Source organism: Pseudochaenichthys georgianus, chromosome 11 (assembly GCF_902827115.2).
Source record: "Pseudochaenichthys georgianus chromosome 11, fPseGeo1.2, whole genome shotgun sequence".
Lineage (NCBI taxonomy): Eukaryota > Metazoa > Chordata > Actinopteri > Perciformes > Channichthyidae > Pseudochaenichthys > Pseudochaenichthys georgianus.
In genome coordinates, this window is record NC_047513.1 from 28,538,458 (window position 1) to 28,563,654 (window position 25,197).

General features: G+C 38.5%; 1 protein-coding gene across 5 annotated transcripts in view; it reads right to left on the bottom strand.

Moving 5' to 3' along the window:
* phactr4a (phosphatase and actin regulator 4a) overlaps positions 1–24,613 on the bottom strand; it is a 47,017-nt gene extending 22,404 nt beyond the window's left edge. The window contains exons 1-3 of one of the 5 annotated variants that reach the window (XM_034094230.1): positions 24,280–24,613; positions 15,843–15,932; positions 13,145–13,188 (exon numbers count right to left, since the gene is read on the bottom strand). In XM_034094230.1, coding sequence (XP_033950121.1) covers positions 13,145–13,157 — 13 coding nt within the window. In that variant the 5' untranslated portion in view covers positions 13,158–13,188; positions 15,843–15,932; positions 24,280–24,613. Of the gene's footprint in view, positions 1–9,544; positions 9,993–12,277; positions 12,374–13,144; positions 13,189–15,842; positions 15,933–24,279 lie in introns of those variants that run through there. The other 4 variants (XM_034094231.1, XM_034094229.1, XM_034094228.2 and 1 more) reach the window with 4 other exon arrangements.
* Positions 24,614–25,197: the final 584 nt, after the last annotated feature.

The window sequence follows — 25,197 nt, forward strand, 5'->3', positions numbered from 1 at the left end:
AAAATCCTAGATATTATTAAGGTTTCGCAAAATTCTTGGCATGCATCCTTTACAAAATTGGGCACATTGGAATGTTATCTCTACTCCCGCTAAATGCTCACATCCGGATAACAACTGCTGTGTTCTTTGAGGACAGCAAACACTACAGATCAGGAAATGATCTGTTTCCATGCCCAAATTACTGAACAAATTGTCATTGGCCAGGGAAGGGGTAAATAAGGACAACATCTAAAATGAAAACCACAATTGCTTAACCTGTTAACCCCGAGCCCGTTTTCAGGCCTCAGGCTCGAAAATGACATTCCCAGAACAAATGACTGCATCTTCCCTTCTAAAAGGGGTACATTAATAATCTTTTTTCTCAAAGCAATGATAAACCTGTGAGTTGGATGTAGAAAAGTCAGAATCAATATAGAATTTTTTTTATTTTAAAGTAAGTTCAGATTGAACATAGTAAAAAAAATGTAAATCATAGTGTCCGTCCAAAGAAAAAACATTACTTATAGTGAAAACCACCCTTGAATGATGGGTTAGTAGACTAAAAGCTTTAGGAATCCAAACTACAACATATAATAAGTACCCTGTATCAAGATTGATGCCAAACAAGTTAAATTTGACCTTTTTAGAGAGATTTAGAAGAAGAAAAAACACTTCTGGGGTCATTTGGGTGGATTTGACCTATCTCTGGCCCCCCTCGGTCGATTTTGATGACTGACATCTCTTTTTAACCGTTAGAGCCAATAGAATCGAGGGGAGGTTCCTAAAATCCATCCAAACATTACCCATTGGTGAATGAGTGCTGCGCAGCCAGAGTGCCCAATACCGGAAGCTGGGTTGTAGCTTCAGCTTCCTTCAGCAGCGTTTTTATCGTTTGAATGCCATTGAACACAACTTTTGATCAGAACAATAGCAAAGGTAAGACTATTTTCCGTGTTTGCTCCGTAAAGCTACGTCGTGTGATGTCTGGGTTTGCTTCCCCTGCCGCGAGTTTTGATCGCTCAGTGATGATACTTATATTTCTAGCTTGCTAGCTGATATCTTGTTTGTGCAGATTCGATAAAGTATTTCTACCGTGAGTTCTGTGCTAAGAGCGTTAGCATTTTTTCGCTCAGGGCTCATTTAGACGGTTCTTGTGAGACTTGTGTTTTGTTTCGGTAAAAATGGTTCATATCTTCAGTTAGCTGAGTTTCTTCCCGTTAAGTGGGTATGACACATTGATAGGTTTTTAAATGTTAAGAAGCCCTGAGACAGTTTCGTGAAAGAAAAAAAAAAACAGGTTAAAGGATTTCTATAGAATACAATTGAGCATGACTGTATTATAGGATATAAACAAACTAGATTATGTCCAATACATCATATGTTATAATTGCCAATATAAACGTGTATGAAGAATGCAATTTAAAAAGTGCTAATTACATATCCACAAAAATCATCTAAAACCAAACCAAAACTGTCCCTCTTTTCTGGCAACAGATCAGATTTCTCGGCTTTAAACGTCTTTTTAAATTTTCTTATAATGTTTGTAGCCTTTATTTAACCAGGTGAAAGCCCCTTGAGATCAAAATATATCTTTTTCAAGGGTGACCTGAATAATAATAATAATAAAACTTTAAACAAAAAACGATCCAAATCTTTTCTCACTGCCTTAGCTGTCATAGGAGAGCCAGAGAGTGAAATATGGCCACAGCTTATTCTGGTACTACTTACACTGTGGTGTGAATTCATGTGATGTATGCCATAGTACAGCACATTATCTACAGGTGTCAGGTTCACCATCAATAAAACCAAAGTAATAATGAAACAAAGTCAAAAACTTGTTATACAGAGTTATTATTAAAAACCTATCTTTTTAATATGGCTTTTAATGTGGGTTAACTTTCAATTCACTTTGCTTTGTGCATGAAAGGTGCTATACAAATAAAGTGTATTATTATTATTATTATTATTATTATTATTATTACAGAAACCGTGACTCAAAGTTCCCATTGAAGTCTTCTGCCATTGAAAAAAAAAAAACAGAAATAAGTGGGTGTGAAACATAATAATAATTCTTCAGTGATGAGTCTCACGGCAGCCGTTACACTGTCATAGTCTGCACACTGAAATGCACATTGAAATGCAGAAGAAGGACATCAAAAGAAAAATGAGGGTAAAGTAAATTAAACACACGCATCCTTGATAAAACGTGAATATGTGTTGCGCCCATAATAAGTGACTGATTTGAAATTGGATTCCTTAAACATTTCTCAGAAACAAACTCCATGTGAGTGCTGTTGCAGTGGAAAGGTAAGCTATATTGAGTTGGAACTAAATTACCTGTTTTTAAATACTAATGATATCATTCAGCTATTATGTATGTGCCAATTTAAACTGTGCAATTCAGCATTAATACCTTATTAATGCTAATAAAACATCCATGATGAAATATACCTGTAATAATTGATGTCACCTGTACAATATGCACAGTTTTACTTCAACTTCCTATGTTTTTATAAATATTTGTATTCTATGTTATATGAACTTATATTCTTACATTACTGAATGAAACAGAGTTCTATACGTTTTAGTAAAAACGATGTATAAAGAATAAAATAATATAAATCATTGTGGACAGCCAATATGAACCGGGGAGAAATATTGTGTTTGGAGCGGACGTGAGAAACAATGGAAAGCAATGATAAAAAAAAGTGACGTTGGGTTTCTTTTCAGCAACACTATGACCGACTGATTTCAGCTGAATGAAATCTGACAGCTGGGATTTACCTGCCTTACCAAACACTGAAGATATTAAAGGCTTCAGGTTTGTCCCACATATGTTAGACTGAGGGATTAAAGTGGATTTCTACCTTTAATCATCACAATAAACCCTGCCGATGAGTTTTCAAAGGTCACACAATGAGGACATTATTGCATTTTGAATGGAGGCATGATGATTAATGCATTATGTATTTTTCCATCACTACAATTTGATCAGTCAGGAATATAAGAGCAGGGTTAGTGTCTTTGTGTTCTTGTTACTGGCAGTTTCCAAACAGTTAAGATTAATGTGCTTAATGTTTGGTGGTCAACCTTAATCTCACCACATCCTGTGGACACAACCGTGTGGTGGTCAAAACGTCACAAAGTCATGTTGTGTAGTTCTCCTATTACCATTACATAATCGCAATATCTTTAATACGTCTCCGACCAAGATATGCTTTAGTTTTTAAAAAGAAAATACAAAGTCTGAGCATGATTCATGAAGGTCTCTTCCAGAAATGATTCTTCCTGTATTGCCAACAATGGGAACACCAAAAATGAAAAGGTACATATTTCCAGATTTTAACTATTCAAATAAAAGCACGAGACTTATTTTGCAGTTCCCCTTAATTGATAGCCTACATTTAGTACAAAAACACTGAATATCCACCCAAAGAACGATTATCAGAATAGTCGAATATTGAGGTCCAACACTGAAATATCCGCAATAACATTTGGACAGATGTTTTGGTTCAGCTTTATCCAGTTAAGCCCCACGGCCCACGGGTGGGGGCACAACATCTTGCAAGAAACAGCGTCTGAGTGCTTTTTAACATTTAACAAGCTATGAATGTGTCATACTCACTTAACGGGAAGAAACTCAGCTATCAGACAATATTAACCATTTTTAGCTAAACAAAACAAAAGGGTAATAACAAAGGCTCTGAATTAGCCCTGTGAAATACCCTTATTACTTTTCGGATCTGCACAAACAATATAGCGATTAGCAAACTGAGATTCCACAGATTCCAGACATATAAGTATAATCACTGAGCGAACAGAACTTTCGACATGGGAAGCAAAACCAGACATCACACCACGTACCTTTACGGAGCAAACATTGCCAATTTGTCCTACCTTTTGCTGTTTCTGATCAAAAGTTGTGTTCAATGGCATTAAAACGAGAAAAACGCTGCTGAAGCTTAATCCATAGGTTAATCCAATTTATTACATGGCTTAGTTGAATACTCGATTCTGATTGGTCAATTCAGAACACGTGACACGTTGTTAATACCGAACAGACAGACCGCTGTCAAGGACTTATTGACCGTTGTTAAGGACGCTCACATCTTCAGAAAGAAGTCCGGTCGATTGAACTGTATACAGTTGGGCCGAAAAGCAAACTGCATGCAGTTTGCTTTTGGAACTGGGACAAGAAAAACTGCGGAGAAGTAACGGGCAGAAACCCTCCTTTTTACGCAGCGGTCCAGACATAGACATCAAACGGCGACACATATTCACTTGCCAGTTACTTTGTCATTAGGGCAGGGATATCTAGATACTTTCCAAGGTTTGACATAATGAATTGTGCTACTTTTAAAGCAAGGAGCGATGTTTTCAAATCTGTAATCAAAAAGCTCCTCAAAAACGCTATCGAAGCCTGCCGTTGCTACGTTAGTTCAAACAGTAACAACGGACTATTTTTCTTCGCGGATGCATGTCAATTTAAATCAATACATACAACTATTTTTTAAATCAATAAAATCATTTTCTAAATCCATAAAAGCATTTCAATTAATATTGGGAGTCATAACGTTACTTTGTTGAGAATGTGGCCATGTAATAAGCGGGATAATGTGCAGCGACTTGGTCATTATGGGGAAAAGAACACCGACAGGCTGATCAGGAGCCCAACGCGAAGCGGAGGGATCTAGATCGGCATGAAGGTCGCAGCACATTATCCCTTACGTGTCTGTGTCACTTTGAAATTATTACTGATAATCCATCATTCCATTTTTATGTCAATAACGAAGATTTCATATTAGCTGCTACGATAGCTACCAGAGTGTATGACAGCTTCCGGTTCCGGGGCATTCTGGCTACGCATCACTCATTCACCAATGGGTAATGTTTAGATGAATTTTAGGAACCTCCCCTCGATTCTATTGGCTCTAACGGTTCAAAAGAGATGTCAATCATCAAAATCGACAGAGGGGGGCCAGACATATGGAAAATCCACCCAAATGACCCCAGAAGTGGTTTATTTTTTCTAAATCTAAAAATGTTTTGCATCAATCTTGATACAGGATACTTATTGTTTGTTATAGTGTGGATTCCTAAAGCTTTTAGTCTACCATCCCATCATTCAAGGGTGGTTTTCACTATAAGTAATGTGTTTTGTTATGTTCGAGATTTGTCTTGGCAGATGAGAAGCGCTATATAAATTAAATATATTATTTCTTTGGACGGACACTATAATTTACATTTTTTTTTACTATGTTCAATCTGAATTTACTTTAAAATAAAAAAATTCTATATTGATTCTGACTTTTCTACATCCAACTCACAGGTTTATCATTGCTTTGAGAAAAAAGATTATTAATGTTCCCCTTTTAGAAGGGAAGATGCAGTCATTTGTTCTGGGAATGTCATTTTCGAGCCTGAGGCCTGAAAAACAGGCTCGGGGCTAAACTGGTGACATAACCAATTTAGAAATCCCCCGTCAGTATAGTAGTATAGGATGCCTAAATGTGTGAGAGCATACTGCTGACCAATCCAAAACATCCGTACTGTCCCTGACACTGTAAACACCATCACTTTGGCAATAGAGGCATCTCTCGAGAGCTCAACACGTCAATAAACTGGCAGATAAATTACTACTCGAGGTACAAACCTGACACGAGATATTTCCAAACGATTGCAATGCTGCAGTGAGACATATATCACAAGAAAGATGTTTACTCTTCAGCCTTGACCTTTTTATTATTGACTCTTTGTCTTTACACTACTGGGAGCTGATAACATGTCACAGCTTCACAAAGTAAGGTTTAAATTAGGCTGTGTGTCTGTCGGCTTTAGTTTATGCCCCGTTTGTGATCTTTTATGTGGGATAACTGTTTTTTCTGGGTTTAGTTTTAGTTTCGTTTGCATACATCGCATTAATGCTAATGAGCTGAGGCTGTTTAGCTACACATATCAAACATATTGCTGATTGTTTTTACCAAGACACCGACAGTTTAGTCACAGAAATATCTAAGTGCTTGATTAATGCTATTTAGTTGCAACTACTAACGTTAAAAAAAAAACTATACTTTAGTACCAAACGGTGTTAAAACACTGATCATACTTGTTAACTGTTAGCAGCTAGACGGCAGCACAATCCTTAGGTAAATAACAAAGCTAACGCTTACGGTGGTTGCATTGTTTTACATAATGGTGCGTTCAAGCTTTATTCAGTTAAAAAAGATTATTGGTCATTTATAAATCATGATGTAGATAAAAAAAGAACACATAAAAAAATGTATCAAGATCTTTACAAAAACTAAGAAAATTCAAAATGTCATTTTTGGCGGGAAACTTGGAAAAATACAGTTAGCTGATGAAAGTGCTTTCACAGCAATATGCATATTAAAGAGGGAATATGACCTGTTCAACTTATCAACAATAACAAGTTTGCAAATGGTGCAAAAGGAGTGCATTTTGAGTTGTTTGAACTTCGGTCTCAAGATTAATGTGTACTACATCTCCAGTTTTATGACGTCCCTCTGCAAAATGCTAACATGCTTTGGTATCAACCCAGTGTAAGAAACAATGCAGGCTGTTGCATGTATGTGTGAAACCCCATGCTGAAATGCAGGCAAACAGAGGTCAGTGAACTCTCAGCTATTCCTGACACATAACCCAGTGGGTGTTAAACTGGGAGGAGTGATGGCGGTGAACTGGGAGAACACTACAGAAGCAGAGTGTGATGTGGTGACGTTGCATGACAACCTGAGATGGTTGTTTTTCACAGAACCAACAGGAGAATTAAAAAGGCACCGACCCGTGTTGGAGGTAAAAGATAGTCAAGAGCGGAAAAGTCTTCCAAAGCTTAAACCAAACACCAACACTCAGGCCGCAGGTATGCATTTATAAAGAGACTCCAAACAGCAACGCTTGTTTCAACAGAAGTGAAGCAAGACCGTAGCAACAACATGGGCTTGAACCATTCTTTGTTAACCGCCGACGTGTTTGTTTATTGAACTGTAGCTATTGTAAACCGATGTAAAGCTGATCAAATATATAATTTGGAATCATTTAGTAGTTATTGATAGATTAGTCCTGTTTTTGGGGTGTTTGGTTAGCGTTTTCAAGGGTTGTCAGGGGTTTAGTTAGCTTGTAGAAGGGGTTTCTGTATCATTTTGTTCTGTATATCTCCAATTCTAGATGTGTTAGTGAGATATATTAGTGTCAGTCCCCTATTCTCAATCTTCAGATAGCTTATTGAGGTGTCCCTTTCCACATATCTGCATTTACCTGTTTTTTCAACCGTTGGTGAATACAATTAATTGTTCGGGTAATTGTCGAGCCATTTAAACCTGCACTGATGGACTGTAACTCCACGCAGCCCATATGACTCACCCAATCACAGGACAATGTAACACCAACGCCACAGAATAGCACACCAGAGACAAAAATACAGTTTGCATGGAGTGCCAATATGCAACGAAGAGGATGTCATCGTGTTTCATTCAGGCACGAGTGTCGAGAAGTGTTTCAACCCTTCAGTAACTAACAGAGCTAATATTGACCGACAAAAAGTTCCTTTAATTAAACTAACAGCACGGCAGAAAAGCGGTGACAGACATGCGACATAGATGCAGGATTCTTTAAGCTGCGTGCTGAGTTATTAGGGGGGAATCGAGCAAGTGTGCAAACCTGAGAGAGGACTCTCCTTTTGACAGCAAAAACAGGTTCTTAAAGTTTGCACTGTTATTAGCTTAGTCAGCGAGACATTAGGTGGAGTTAAGTATGACGAGAAAGGCGTTTTAGTAGGAAAACAGAGTGATGCACATGGGCTGAGCCGGTGTCAGTCGGTGCCTTGTACCCCCAAATTAGTGTTAATTTCGTTGACTAAAACTATGACGAAATATGTTCGTAAACGACCTTTTTTTCCATGACGAAAACGAGACCATGACGAGACGGCAGTAAACAATAACTAACGAAATCATCATGCAATATCGTTGACGAGAAGTGACGAGACGAAAATGTAGTTTACTAAATAAAAACTATGACAACATCTCTCTTTACTTTCGTTGACGAAAAATGAGGAGACGAAATATTATCAAAGATAACGTTACATCTCTGATAGTCAGTTTTTCTCCCAGCAGTTCCATTTCCGGTGCTGCGGCAGAGCAGCAGCTGTGTGTCTGTGGGGCGCGCGGCAGTACATTTTAATTACACCGGGCAGCGGCACAATATGAACTGTCAGGAAGACTCGGGTCTAACTCATGGTCTAACTAACCTTATTTAACAGAAAATAAAATGGCAACAACAGGGCCGCCCCCCCCCCCTTATTATTGGTTTTGGCTAGACTAGTTTGACTGAAATGTTCGATATAATCTGATGACTAAAAAAGACTCAACAGTTTTCATTGACAAAAAGTAGACTACAATAATTAGTTTTCTTTGACTAAAATGCTCAGACTTTTAGTCGACTAAAACTTGACTAAATATAAACAGGATGAAGGTGACTAAATATGACTAAAACTAAAAAGGAAATTTAACACAGGACTAAGACTAAAAGTAAATAAAAAAATAGCTGATGAAATTAACACTACCCCAAATCTCTGGGGGAAGGAGCGTTACGTGCAGAGAAAAGGGTATTCTTAATGCTATTGAAATCACAATATGGACTAGGGTTGTAACCACATTGTAGTAAGAGCAATATATATAATATCAGAATTCCTTTTGTTAGTCCTACAGCAGGGAATGTTACAGCAAAGGTGACATGGCAGAAGAAAGGCAAGCAATAAAAGAAGGCAACATGTTGAATATATAGAAGAGTAAAGCTACACATATCTTTCTGAATGAGTCCCGGCCTACAAACGGCATCTTTGTTTGGTATTGTTACAACGTTTTTCAATCACAATGTGACGTATGTTTCAAAGACGATCAATACTGGAATCATGTCGCAATTGTGAAATCAGCCAATATGATCCCAACTTTGTTATTTTTCTCAAATCGTGCAGCCGTGTTTCAAACAGAGAGAAGTTTGTTTCAACATTTCACAATCACCACATTCCATCTGCTTGCATACTTCTCCACCTGTCTGTGCCTGCCGCCTCTCTCTCACTCCGCTCTCTCAAAAACACCTGGAGACACTCGCCCCTTGTTGGGTTTACCTTCCTTCGAAAACATTCAAGACTCAAGCTGTTTTACCGTCACATAATAAACAGGCTGTTGCACTGTACAATGGAGTCCTATTGTTTCCACTCTCCATACCTAAATATTAACAAGCATGAAAACTAGCATAAACTGACATACATGAAAAAAGTCCTGTCCCAAAAGATGTGCTGCACGATGAAACAAAAAATAAGATATTTAAACAGCAGGGGAGAGTACAGTGTTTGAATATATAAACAAGCATAAGAATTGATAAATGAATCTGTGCACAACAACAACAACAACAACAACCCCTCTTGTTAAAAAAACAACAACAACTTAAGGTTTTCATTGCCATAAGAACACTATAGCTCCTGAGCTTTTGACAATAAAGCCTTTGAAGCTTGAATTGAATCCACGGCAAACAGAGAGTCTCAACTCACCGGTGTTGTGTGTAGATTGTTGCTGGGCCACTGTCTCACTGCTAGCACTGTGTCCCATGCTATGGCTCCCGTCCCCACTGGCCTGCCGGGCCCTTCCTCCCCCGAGGTCGGCGGCAGGTCCTAAAACTTAAAGCCACCTCGCTCGTCTCAAACCAGACATATCGGAGCTCCGGTAACTGAACACTGCGTGGTTTACTCTCCTGTCTCTCTAAAAGTCTACCCCTTCTCTCCCTTCAGCCTGTGTTTTCTCCCTCCCGTTTCCTCCCCTCCTCCTTCTTCTTCTTCTTCTTACACTTTAAAACACAAACCCTCCCCTTCCTTCCTTCCTTCCTTCCTTCTTGGAGCGCTGACTTCATAAATAAGGTACGCCGATATGGTAATCTGGCCACATGCCTGTCATTCCTGAGAGCACATTTTTCAGGGGCAAAGTTCACGGAGAGCTTTGAGGTTTGGCCACCAGTCCATCAAGGGATCGAGGGATTTTGGATGCAGTGCCACACACACACACACACACACACACACACACACACACACACACACACACACACACACACACACACACACACACACACACACACACACACACACACACACACACACACACACACACACACACACACACACACACACACACACCACACACACACACACACACACACACACACACACACACACACACACACACACACACACACACACACACACACACACACACACACACACACACACACACACACACACACACACACACACACACACACTCAACAGTATAGGGCGGGGGGGGAGGGCCCTGCAGGGTGGAGGTAACCGGAGAAGTGGAAGGTGAGCCGAGCAAAGGTGGAGCTCAAAGCCAGAGAGCAGGAAGTGACTCGGAGTCCAGTGACTCCCCAGGGTTTGTCCTTTTCAACTGACATGTGAACTAATGACACCTTTATTAGATAATAGCAACTGTGTTGTACAGCTACACCTGATCCCTTTCACTATATGGGCATGGATTAAGGCTGGGAGGTTATTATTGTCTTAAATTAGAATGAAATGAGTTTTAAAATTAGACTTTTCAAGGTGCTGGGCTTTATGGAGCAGTTTAAATATGAGTACGGTATTTAGGCCTGGGTGATTTTATAATTGATGGCATTTAATGATATATATTTATCGAGATATCATGCCAAACAATGAATTTGTCTAAATGGATTTAAAAAAAAGCAAATAACTTAATTTTTAAGGCAATGTGTTGAAATATTTGGAGGGAATTTCTTTTAGATTTTACTTGAAACTGTTCATATTGCATAAAAGTAAAAAAAAAACACCTTTTTGTCACGTATTATGAAAAATGATGTGGTAGTGAAGAAAGTCAGAATTTGGGGGAAATAATGTGTTTTTCTGAAAAGTCCCACTTTTTTTTCTTTAAAATAAAGTCTTACTTTTCTCATCATTCATTGAAAATCATATTTTTTTTCTTTAAATCTTACTTTTTTCCTTTAAAAATCGGACTCTTAACACTTAAGCCTTTTTTCCCCCACAAAATTCGGACTTTTTCCTCTAAACATTCGGAAATTGTTTTCCCCTCAAGATCTGGACTTTTTTTCCTTAAATTCTGACTTTTTTTCCTTTACTTTAATCTCAGAACTAAAAAGGTAAAATTAATAAATTAGTATTAAGTGAAAGAGGAGCTATGAATGTGTTTAGTCTATCATGAAACGGCTAACTCGTTAAGCATTGCCACATCACTGTGGCTCCCCCTGCAGCCTCACTGACAGAGGAACGTCGGGAATGCAAATCCAGCATATTTGGAAACAGGACGGCACATCGGCCAATAACCCAAGACATCTCAGGTAAACAAAAAGGGATAAAACCCAAACATATAAATCCGTTTCCAAAAAGCAGCAGCAGATGGAGACAAACACATTTTTCATCCACATGAGAACATGAATCCCAGCTGAACAAAAACATGACTCACACAAATACCAGCACACGGTGTCATAATGACAACCCAAAAAAAACATTCACGAGTAAACATACTGGGGGACTTTGCCAAATCTGGTCAAAACACAACAAGTCGAGTTCTTGAATTGCCATGTCTTCTTGTCTGAAAACACATCTGTTTGTTTAGAGGATAGGACAAAGAGGAAGTCTGGTTTATTTTGGTCCAGGTGGGGAAGAGCAGATCGAGCTTCCTTAATCTGTTCCTGCAGTGACCCGAAAGACTGAAGGGATCTAAAGCCATGCCCTGTCTGCGTTTAAATACAGCAAAGCAATGAGTGATCATTTGCTTTCAATACGGTCTCAATCAAATGATATATATATATATATATATATTATTGTAATTATTTATTGTCTTTTATTGTGATTGCAGTAATGTGTTTGTATGTGATTGTAGTATTTATTACATGTACAGCACTTTGGCCCGACCAAAAATCGCTTTTAAATGTGCTTTATAAATAAACTTTGATTTGATTTGATAACTATTCAACACATTGTACTCATGAACAGATACAAATACCCAGTACCAAAGCACTAGGGCTCAGACACTAAATATAAAGGATTTCAAATATATCTTACATTAAAAACAGACTAAGCTAAAAACACCTAAAAAGGAAATGTAACTAACATTAAATACTAAACACAGCTTTATGTCAGATTTAAAACCAACCACAGCTATGTTGTCAGTCAAAAATGTAAACACTTAACTGAAAATAGAGATATTAACTGAAATAGAAAAGCAGCTTTACTCACGAATATATTCAGAGTGAACAGCCATCCAAGATATTTTCGTAATGTCACTACACAGTTGAGTCTGGGTTTAATAATCCTCTGGTGTTTCGTGCAGTGTGTCTGTCAATGATACTGAAGGTAGTGACAGCGAGAGAAACTGCTAACCTACAGGTGTGTCCTCTGGGTGAGAGCCAATCAGATCGCAGCACAGGGACGCCCTTTTAACAGTCAGATTCATAACCACACACTTTTGTTTGTTGACTCACCACTTTCCGTCATCACGATACTACGGCTCAGATAACAGCAGTCTCACTGGGTTTATAAGAGATGGCATAATGTTTGTTTTATTTCATAATGTATTTTTACACCTCTGATGCAATGGTATGTTCAAAGAATATATGAAAAATGTAAAAATAATGACAAAATATATGAATTAAGTTAGATACAATTATGATGGTATGCCATCAAATTAAATACAAGTAACATATATTATATTTGATTTAGATCATTGATGAATTGATTTATATAAAACAAATACAAATAAAAAGGTAGGGTTTTGTATTTCTTTCTTTTTTTAAACCTAATGATGTAAAGATTTGCTTACATTTGTTTAATATATTTTATTTTTATCATTTTCTATTGGCAAAACAACATTTTAGATTTAAATTGTTTTATTTTACACCCTTCAAATCAGATCAACCTCAAATCACATGGATGTTTCTACAGGTTTGTGTAAGTCTTTTATGCAATGGTTTACAGATAGAGATCAAATGTATGGATACAACATTCAGATTAAATGCTATCAACCTCAGCTCTAGGTCTTCAAATAGATTTGCTTTGGAACTTGTATGCAACAAGCGAAATGAAAGAAGTAGGAAAGCGTCTCACCAGGATTTTCCATCACGTGTCCAAAACTCAGCAGTCAGCAGCTCCTGAAACAAATTAACCAACGGGATCATTAAAACATTTATTTATTAAAATACATTTAAATAACACAGCGTATTACTTCATTATAATAAGTCTATTTAACATTTGATTGTGAGCATATAATGGCACTTTCTAATTATCGTTTTATTGGGCTTGTTTAAAATACTATTGTAATACAAACATTCGAATAGATGGAACATTTTTGACTGAATTTAAAGGTCACCTGTCATGCTATTTTTAGGCAATAGAATAGGTCTCAGATATATACAAATATATAAAAAACATGTCTATGAAGTGTTTTGCTCAAAAAACCAAACGGATCACCCATTCTAGCCATGCCTCATATCCTTCTATTCCACTTCCTGTTTCAAAAGTGCTGATTTGGGGTATTAACAGGTCTCTCTTGAGAATGAGACGCTGGCTGTTTCTCAATGTCGAGGATGGCTGCTCCAGAGCCACTATTTCAAGGATGCTACGTCATTGAGTGCCCGCCGAAGGACTGTTCCAATGTCCAGGATACTTGGATTTTCAAATCTTTGGTGGAAATCGCGCTCCATTTAAGGCGGGGCCTCGCATATGACGCACACCTGTTAGCCTGTTCCACCATTCTTTGTTTTCCGAGGCTAGGAAGGACCTGACTCGGAGGTACATGTGCTACCAAGCAAGCCTCCTCGACATTGATATAAACCCTCCGTGTCTCAATGAGATTTTCACCTGTATAAAAATAAGAGGGGGCGGAGCCAACGTCGGCTCATGCGAGACCTGAAGGATACCGTCTAAAATGCTGTGGTGATGAAACAAGAATTATTAGATCAAGGATTCTCTCTGAAACAGTCTGGAGCTCAAAGGCTTTGTCTCTTGCCGGTTACACCACAAGGTGAGTTCCTTTTTACTTCCTGCTTCTTCACGCACATGCTCTCCAGTACAGGTTAGCTCTGAGTGTTAGCGATGCTAATGTAAACACCGACCATATTACGTTCAAAACAGTCGGGCATTGTTTCTGATAGCAACGTTTCTGATTGGGCCGTGGGTCCACATTTCAGATATTACGTCATATCGGACGCAAATCTGGATCAGCTCCGTTGGAAAAGAGAGAGGGTTTTATTTCTTGACGCTGCGTGAGTTCCCTGACACACATTTATGTATGAAAGACATCAAAAAGTGCATTTTCCATGATAGGTCCCCTTTAAAGATTAATTGTAAATAATCAAATAAATCACATTTGTCTAGAATCCTCATGTTTTACAGAAAGCTTGATCTATGATCACGTTTTTGTTTATGGGTTTATTTGTGATACAAGATCTAAAATTACAAACAAAAACATTTAAAGTCCGGTCACAACTTGAGCATGTGAATAATGCAAATGTCCTCAAGATGTCAGCAGCAGTGAAGTTACTGTTGAAACGTTTGAACAAGTTGAATCACAAATGCAGCAGAGCAGCCTCTCTGATGTGTTGTTGCTGAACACTGAGGGACAATCGACACTTCCGACAAATCACCCCAGTTTGTTTTAGCACCAAATCAATCCCACACAATCCAATGAGTAACAAAACACACTCAGTATTTCACAGTGTGACAAGGCTGAGATGAAGTGAGGCCAACTGTGCACAAAGCTGCAGAAATAGTAGCAAAACAATCAGAATACGTTACATATCCAGGGGCGAATCGTGTCTTAGAATGAAATTAAATCAAATATGAATAAATCAAAGATATAATTAAAATATTACACATCGCAAAATGTCCAAAAGATCAAATGAAAAAAATACAAACAAATATGATATACACATAACTGAAGTAAAAAAAGCACATACTTAAATAATGTTTAGCAGAAAATCTGATGAGTTTTTTAAGGATATATTACATTTTGATTCAGCATCAAGTCATCATTCAACACTACCTCGCAGCCAAAGTCACCCTTAATATCATGTTTTCCTTATTTAAATTCATATAACTATGCTTTACATTTGGTTATTTCACATAGAAAAATTCTATGCTGTGATTTACTGTTTATCTTTATTATGTCCATATTTTAATAATTCCTGCGATAAAAATGCACACTTTGACACTTAAATATGTACTACGCAGTCCTGTCTAAATTGTTGTGTTCCTAACTAGGTGCCTTCAAACAGGAAATCAATATGTCAAAGCACAGGGAAGGAGGAAGTGATGAATCCAACACCAACACTAAACGTCCTGTAGCTTCAGGGCAGAGCAGCCGGGGAAGGGAGGATCAATAGTGTCAATATCAGGATCACCAGCACAGATAAGAGGCTGGCATCGACCAACATAACGACGGTCTGTGTTTAAATCACAGCCCGGCCTGTGATTGGTCAACATTAGCAGGTGTGGCTACATGCTAACGCTAACAGGGGAGGGTCCTTCAGCGGTATCAGGCTGACCTTTGGAGTGTCAAAAGACCTCTGACAACAAACTGTGTGCGTGTGCGTGCGTGTGTGCGTGCGTGCTGCATAAGAGAAAGGGAGAGTGGAATGCAACTATTTGACCTCCTTACCAGGTGGACTAGGCCTTGCTCAGATGGAAAGATAAAGCACTGTTTCTCTGGGGAATTCAGCACTAAAATGTATGTGTGTTAAGAAAATGGCAATACAGTACGTGACTTTATTCAGTTGTAAAATGTTGTGTTGTTTCACAAACGTACTCTTGTTTGAGATCATTGATCGTAGATTCGAAATGCTGTCCTTGAAATCTGTCGGCAGTGGGACAATGTAGCAGCACAATTAGGAAACTCCTGTAAGGTAAACAAACAAAGATTATTAATAATTATAATAATATGAATAATACATTTTATTTATATAGAAGCATTCGAACAGTTTCAAAGTGCTTTCACATAATAACTAAACATTTTATACAAACAAACAAAGAAATAAAATATACTTAAAGACAGCAACTAAACAAAGAAATTAAACAAATAGAAAGCAATGAAACCTAATAAAAATCACAAAGAAATACTATAAAAGTGGGTTTTTAAAAGTGACCTGACGGAGGTCTATCATACAGACACTAACAAGAGGATATCAATTAATAAGTGCAATAAATAATTAATAAAACAATATCAAAGCAGTTTCTTTTAGCTTGCTAACTTCAGACACCCCTCTGTCTGGTCCGCTTTGGTTCGGTCCAACCGGTCTGACAAGTGTTGCTGTAATGTACACAGCACATGTCCAACAGCTGTAGGCGGGGACACATGTCTGCACTGTAAACTCATGCAAAGGGTTCTTTAAAAGACAACGTCCACTGCTCTAATGTGCAATATGTCCATCAGGTTGTCCACGACATGTCCACAGAAATACTCAAATAAAGAGCGATTTAAAGCTAATCCTGAAAGATTGATCTACTTTAAAACTTAGATAATGTAACTGCTCACAGCAGGAAGTATTTAATAAAGTGGGGTTAAATCAGAAAACGTGACTCTTATTAGGTAACTGAGCTCTTACTGGTACGATCAAATCATTCATTTCCAATAAATACACACTAGGGGTAAATGGTATCGTGGCATGCCAGAGTATTAAAGTTGATGGTTATCATACTGTGTACATGTGTTTATCTTCAGTATTGAAAAATACTTACATAAGTAAAAATAGGAGCACCTAAAGTATATTTGAATTAGGGCTGAACGATTAATCGATTTTAAATCGAAATCGCGATTTGAAATGATGCGATTATCAAATCGCAAAGGCAGCGTTTTTCTTGTGTGTCAGTCATCCACACCAATCAGAAGTGCTGTGCTCCACATGTACTAGCCATTGTTAACCAATCAGAAGTGGCCCATGATAGAAGGTGATAGACAGATTGATCCAATCACCTGCCAAGTATTTTTGAAAGTGCCTGCCCTTTCCAAATGGCTTCCAATGGAGCTTTCCTAGATGGCTTGGAGGAACAAACCATCTGAGTCAGGTTAGTAATGCTCCATCACATGTTTCTATTACAGGGTGAATCGCTGCAAACATCGCTGCTACAACCCGCTGCTGCAGATACACGCTTTACAACATCAGGAGGATGCGTCCCCAGCTGACCCAGAAAGCGACGCAGGTTCTGGTCCAGGCTCTCGTCATCTCACGCCGAGACTACTGCAACTCCCTCCTGGCTGGTCTACCTGCATGTGCCATCCGACCTGCAGCTCATCCAGAATGCAGCGGCTCGTCTGGTCTTCAACCTTCCTAAATGTTCCCACACCACGCCGCTCCTCCGCTCCCTCCACTGGCTTCCGGTAACTGCTAGAATCCACTTCAAGACACTGATACTTGCGTACCATGCTGTGAATGGATCTGGCCCTTCCTACATCCAGGACATGGTTAAACTGTACACCCCAGCGCGTGCACTACGCTCTGCATCAGCCAAACGACTCGCTGCACCCTCACTGCGAGGGGGACCCAAGTTCCCATCAGCAAAAACACGTGGGTTTGCTATCCTGGCTCCTAAATGGTGGAATGAGCTCCCCATTGACATCAGGACAGCAGAAAGCTTACACACCTTCCGGCGCAGACTGAAAACTCATCTCTTTCGACTCCACCTCGATCGATAGAATTACTAACAAAGAACTGCTAACAGAGCACTTATATACTAATAAAGGACTGGCTTATCTAAAGCCAGTTGAGTAGGACTTGAAATGCTTGGCTCTATGAAACCTGATGTACTTATGATTCTGTTTTCTTCAAGGTTGTGTCTTCCTGGTCGAATGCACTTACTGTAAGTCGCTTTGGATAAAAGCGTCAGCTAAATGTAATGTAATGAATCTTAAACTGAAGCTTGACTTTAAAGCAACCCAACGGAAGTTTCATGTAAGTGTAGTTCTTTCACGCGTAGCTCGGGCTGCGGGGGTGCTAGAGACGGGAGCACGTTGATACGACCTTCCTAGCCGGAGATATGGCCGCATTTTACAATAAACTTCCGTTGGGTCGCTTAAAAACAAATATCGCAATCCCAATATCTGTCAGAAAAATCGCAAATACATTATTTTTAGGGGTCATTGTTACTGACGGAACAAATGATAATAATAGTGTATTAACCCGATACAAATCTCATACCATACCAACCCTGACACATCCATGTATTGTCAACAACGCACAAGTAAAAGAATTTTTTTTGGAACAGTTATTTTTTCAGCCTGAAAATCAATCCAATAAAATAGCTGAATAACAACAAATTTGACGACTCATTAAAAAAAAGCTACTTTATCCATGCATTATTCACCCCCTCCGACCTGCCCATAAGGAGAGAAGTTGATCCGCACTTCAACGCACAAATAATTGACGAGATAAAGTCTGGTCTCAAGTATCCTCCACAGCACTCCAGCTCGAAATAAAACGGGAGCCGGCGAAAAGCAAACAGGTGAGTTAATGTTCAGCCAACTATTACACTCAGTCCCTGCATTGTAATATGGAGAACACCACAACACACACATACACACACACACCGTCCTCATCATTTCACACACAATCCAAAGGTTGAGTTTCCTCATGTCCGGTTTCAAGTCTTTGTTGTCTCTGTGACAATTATCTCCACAATCACAGAGTACAATTTAAATCACTGTAAGCAAATCGGCAGCCAGATTTACAGGTTTTGTAACAAGATCCATCCGCGGTATTTTAGTATTTTCACACGAGTGCAAGTGTGAACGCCTTATTCTGTTGTTTATTGGCGCGTTTCCACTGCAGGCCTCGCTCGGTATAGTTAGGCCTTATTAGGCCCGGCTCACTTTAATGCTGCGCTTCCATTACAGTTTAGGAACTGGGGTAGTTACTATAGTAACGCAGTGTAGGCGGAGCCGTGACGTCATCTTCAATGAGCGCGCCAGAAAAACAACACAGCCGTTAGCTCTTAGCACTCAGAGCTCACAGCTCTTCATATCTGTTCAGAAACTAGACAAAAGTTAAACAAGTACAAACCACAGACTGTCTGTGTCATGGCGAATACAGTCGCTGGTTTATTTATGTCTGTATAGGCCGTTGTTGTGAGTGTGGACGGTCGGAGCATATATAACGTTAGCTTAGCCAAGCTCCATTTAGAAAACACGCATTTTAAAAAGGGTTTTCGCCTGCCTGGTTTTTACTAACCGGTATCAGTATGTTGTTACTTCGGCATCATTTTGAAACGTGTATTACAATTAAATCACGGTCAAATATGTTCATCTTGTTGTAGTTGTAGCCCCCTTGCCAGCGATTCTCTCTCTAGTTTAGCATACTCAGCCCGACTCAGCCTGGTTGTTCCTGGCCCTAGAACCACGATTTTATGGGGCCAGAAAAACTGTGAATTAGGACCCGCTAGCCGGTACGAGGCCAAGTGGAAACGCAACCAAAAACGGGCCCCGCACGCTTAAAGCGAGCTACCCGCTGCAGTGGAAACGCGCCATAATAGAGTCGAGCTCCGACGCCTCTTATGCATTATTCAAAAAGCCTGCAATCATATAAAGACTAACCCTAACCCTTTAAATCGACGTAAAATAACGGTTGGTATTGCAATATGAATAAAGTCTACAAAAAATGTCGAGGGAGTGCGGTCGTCTTTCAACCAGAAGGTTGTGGGTTCGATGCCAGCCCATGCAGTCAACAGGTCGATGTATCCTTGGGCAAGGTACTTAACCCTGAGTTGCTCCCGATGGCCAACGGTGTGTGAATGTTAGGTCCTCGAGTAAGGTACACTGCTCTGTATGAATGGGTGTGAATGGGAGAATGTAAAGCGCTTTGAGGGGTCTTAAAGACTGGATAAAGCGCTATATAAGTACAGTCCATTTATAGTTAGTCCATATGTGTGTTTGATAGTTATAGGTGCATGATTAGTCTATACAGTCAGAAAAATAATCAGCAGAAACTCTTTTAATAAATCGTTAAGTTAGGTTTCAGTCGCTAAAGAATGGAGAGTTCCTTTTTTTCTCTATTTGATATCATGATAAAGTGAATATCTTTGTTTTTTTTAATGACAAAACAAGACATTTAAAGAGATACGCTTGGACTGCTATGGGTAGTTCTCTATTTTCTCACATTTTAAACAGCAAATGATGAATTGATTCATCTAGAAAATGCTTTGAGAGAATGGTTACTGTAGGTCTTTCATTGTTTGCATAATAACTGTCATGCAGGTAAACTAATACTTGGTCAAAGACATCCAAATACTGTTTAGATGAACTGTTCATACTGGGCAAGAAGCAAAACAATACCATTTAGATTCTGCATTTTTCCAAGACACTTTCCCTTCTAAATCTAAACTGTAAACAAATCTAAAAAAATGTAGATTGTACTCAAGGCCAAAGGAACTAAATAACTCCAATGATTGACTGTAGGAAATGTCCGAGGTAGTTCGATAATCGATAGTTGACATAATATCCCTTTCACAAAGTTAGCATTTTAAAATCAGCTGTTCTTTGTTTACTCTGAAAGTTCATACATTCGACACAATCCTGTTTGTTCACAATGAGCTCCTAATTAGCTCGTCGGGAACTGGCAGTCCTCTGGATGAAGGGCTGAGAGGGTTTCATCAGCGTCAGGCTCATTCTGCACACTTGGCTCAGACTGAATGAAGAACCAGGAGGCTGTTTGTTTGGGAACGATGCATGCATCTCAAAGAGGCCTCTGTCAGCCGCTATGGCTGACAACAAACATCCCACACAGACAACCACAACATTCAAATACTCAAGCAACTCCATTCTGAACACATCTCTGCTTTCTATTCATGACTATTCAAACTAGCTTGTTTTAGCAACTTTGACAGTTTATTTACAATGCAAAATTGACTAGAAATCAGAGCATTCATCTGCAGGAGCGTCTGTTATAAGCTTTAGTTTAACAAAGAAAACCTTTCGCAGGGTCTATGCAGGAGTCCTGAAGTCAAATGTAAGACCTTTCAAGACCTTTTTTAAGATCCTTTCCATACATTTTAAGACCTCATCGCCACTTCGAGTTTTAACCGGTTACCTTGGCGACACACTTTACCTCACATTGACTATATACAGTATTGATTGTCCTTCCTCCTTATCTTCCAACCGTTTGGACGCAGACTTGCATTTCCCCATAACGATGTTGCTTAACAACCGGCATAAACGGACCTTCGTGCGCTATCAAGCAGTGAGCGTGCGATGTCCTGTTCAGGTGACGTCAAACCCAACGGGATGCCATCAATAAACTCCACAGAATCACACGACACACCTACGCAGTGATTACATTCAGGCAGACTGTAGAACACAACCTCTCTGGACAATTTATATACTTATTGAAAACAAGCTACAAAATGTAATACCTTGGGAAATGCCGTTTAATACTTTTTAATAGCCTTCATTTTCGCTAAATTGATTTGTAATACTTTTAGGAATATCTTGGTTCAGAAAATATGTGGCAGATATTGTTCCTTGGTGTGCAGAAGTACAGGAAAAACTAGCAGAAACTAGAATGTTGGTAAGAATATTCCTAGAAATGCACCAAAAACGAGTTCCTCTGCAAAGTTTGAACAGGAATCTGAACATTGAATTCAACCACGTTGAAAATTCTTGTTGGATGTTGTTGACATATTAGAGTCAAAGGTATTTAGCGAGGTGATTTCTGATATCTCTTTGTATTACTTAAATCAGATGTAGTTAAAAGTCATACAAAAAGATGTTTGGTGGGTTTTTAAGTTATTTGAATCAGGCTATGAATGATGTAAGAAGAAAAAGGCTCAGTAAAAACAAACTTCAGAATACAGATTACTTGAATATTCATTAAAAAAAAGACGATGAAGGTATGTATGGTCAATCTCCACACATTTTGAAAGATACTACAAGAGTAAAACCAAGTAACCATGGAAATTGTACTAATATCATGAAATATCTCCAGTTAATTACTTACCTTAAGTCATATTATGTTGAGTGTTACATGTTAAAATAGCATTATGTAACGCTCACTTGTTGTCAGCTGATACATCTACAGATGTAAATAGACCACACTAGTGAGCACCTCAATGTGTGTCTTGGATATTTCTTTTCCAACTAGCATTTCAACAAATTGACCAGAAAAAAGTTTGTGTTGTTGTGCCACTCCGTAAAAATGTTTCAAGTTCTTGAGACTCGCTCCTCTCCATCAGACAAAAGCAATACCTCTTCAGCTGAGGATAAAGTATCTCATGCATTGAAAGTTGGATAGCTGCACTAGAAGGTGTTATTTGACAAAAAGACTACGGTTTAAGCCATGAAGGGTCACCACTCGAATCCTCTGAGAAATCAATACCAATCCGGCTGCAACATGCCACATCACCACCAACCTGAAATACCACCTGCTTTTACATAACTCAGATTGAAAATGAAATGTACCATCATGTCTTCAATTCCATGGACGCCAGGCTGTATCTCTGTCAGATGTGACGACCCACTATCTGAATACAAAGCCCAATAACACGACCGACCTGATTACAATGCGGCCTATCTAGAACAAATAGCTGCAGTTCCCTTTGTCTTTCCTCTTTTAAAGAGTCTGTGATGTCCTATAGGGCGTATTAGTGCTTTCAGTCAGTACTAAAGAAATGTCTGCTTGTTGGAACAAGTAGACGGGCCTGTGAAAGGAATGCAGTGAATGCTAAAGAGACAGGCACTTTTTGTTCTTAACCTGCAAGCTAAATATATTTAATACTGAACAAGAGACTCGCAATAAAAGCTGCTAAATTGTTGCATTTGGTTGAATCAGAAGTCCTCTTAGCAATTATAGTTTAGTCTTAATAATAACACTCAATTATTGAATATGATAAGAGTGACCTTGTTAATCCCTATGAGGAATTTCCAAATGTTTACCGTATTTTCTAACTCCTGTACAATGTCTGTTGCTGTAACATAGCTTTAACTACGGTTACATGTAACCCAACAACCTAGCAGTGGTGTAAAGTAACTAAGTACATACTCAAGTACTTTAACTACAATTTTCAGATACATGTACTTTACTTGATTGTTGTTGTTTTGCTACTTTGTAAATTGTGTACTTTTACACCACTACATGTATTTAATACCTTTAGTTACTTTACAGATTTGGATTAATGATGGGAAATATAATCATATTATTCTGAAATGGACCAATCTGCAGAATGATTACTTTTACCTTAAGTATATTTTAATGCTCATACTTTTCTATTTTTACTCTAGTAACATTTTGAAAGCAGGACTTTTACTTGTAACACAGTACTCCAACACTCTGGTACTTCTACTTTTACTTAATTCCAATATCTGATTACTTCTTCCACCTCTGCAAGCTTATACAATACAGGTAGCAGGTACTTGTAAATACAAGTTATCTATTACCAAAGTCTGAATCCAGTCATTTTCCTTCTCGGTTTTCTCTTCTCCTTACTAATGTGATACACTAGATCTAGGTGTGGGAGCTAAAGATAGAGACGCACTGCCATAATGCTAATCCTCTGCTAGCCTGGGTAAATTAGAGCAGCAACAGGTAGCTGATGGATGTATAAAGAGAGAGAGAGAGAGGCGGGGCTCCATTCATTTATATGAGAGTTACTCAGTGGCGCATGAAGCCAGAAATAGAGCGACTGGAGATCAAGAAAGTACCCGGATGTGGGCCCACAGACCATGCGCAGTAGAGGTTTCCCTTATCTCCTGCTCTCCGACTTTTAGACGATAATGATTTAAATAAGGGCTATAAAAGTGTTCAAAATGGGTAGTTCAAATGTCTTAAACGCTGATGTATAAACGTTAATTTCCCAAGGTACAGGTATTTTACTTTTAATTTCAAGCTACTGTAAAAGGTTCTCTTTATGTATAAAGTACACTATGTTTATATGTTCAGCAGATTGGTATATTAGACAGTATTATATTGTATTCTGTATATTTTATAAGGTTTACATACGTATTTTTTACTGAGAATATGTATATATTGTTTATGTTGTCTCTCTGTCTATTCTAAATCAATGGGGAAAAGTCTTTCTGACCTAAAACGACGTCACGCAAGCTGTAGTACCGTCGTTTGGCCAATACGTTCATTCGTAAAAAACAGCTTCAAGGGCTGTTCCAGTACTTTAGCAATTAGCTTAGTTAGCTAACACAAATTAGCTCACATTTGCTGTTGGATCTCAACTAAACGTATGCATTATGGTCCACAGAAGTTACTCACCTTTTCGTATAGTCGGTTATCCTGTGTTGGTGTGTATCCAAAAGGTAAGTGTCGTGTTGTTATCCTCCTTTGTCGTTGTTTATCCCGTACCTGATTACTTTTGACACTTGTCGCTGCTGTCCATCACAAGGCGGAAGTAGCTTCACTAACTACCTTCTGACCCGAATAAAGTCACAAAACTAACAACAAAAAACAACCAAAGCATTCAGGTATCGTATGAGTTGTTCCCCAATTGGAGTAAAATCCGCTAAATGTTGTTGTTTTAAAAAAAACGTTTGTTAGAACTTTGCTGTCAGAAAAGGTGTTGCATGGTTAACTCGGCAGATTAAGTACGGCTGCGCATGCGCACTTCAGAGCAGGGTGACTGCTCCCCCATCTAGTGAACTGTAAACACCGCGAGATCACGTGATCAGCTGAGCTCCCTGGATGCTGTGCTGGCTGGATCATTTGTTAAAGATTGTAACCATAACAAAATAAATACAAAAAACGTACAGTGAATAACTAACACTTTAGTTATAGGGACAGAGAAGGGTTTGGTTTCCCCCCCCTAATTTAACATATTTCCAATTTGCAAGCACAATATACTACTACATCTTTATTTAATACTTTAAAAATTAAGCTTTTTACACACAGAACATATGAAGAGTTTGACAAGAGATCATCTCTTTTGGGGGTAATTACAGTAATTTGACAGTAAAGAAATATTTATTTTATCATTTCCTGATTTACAAACCAAACAATGGATTATTTTTCCAGAAAACAATAATCAAATGATGTACGCTTTTCTTCATTTAGTAAATTGTAAGTATATTTCTCTCATTAATTTTAAATAAAGCCATTTGTTTCATCACTTTGATTTCAAAACAGATTGAAACATTTCCCAAGTGTAAATGTAAGGACATAAAATATGTCTATTTT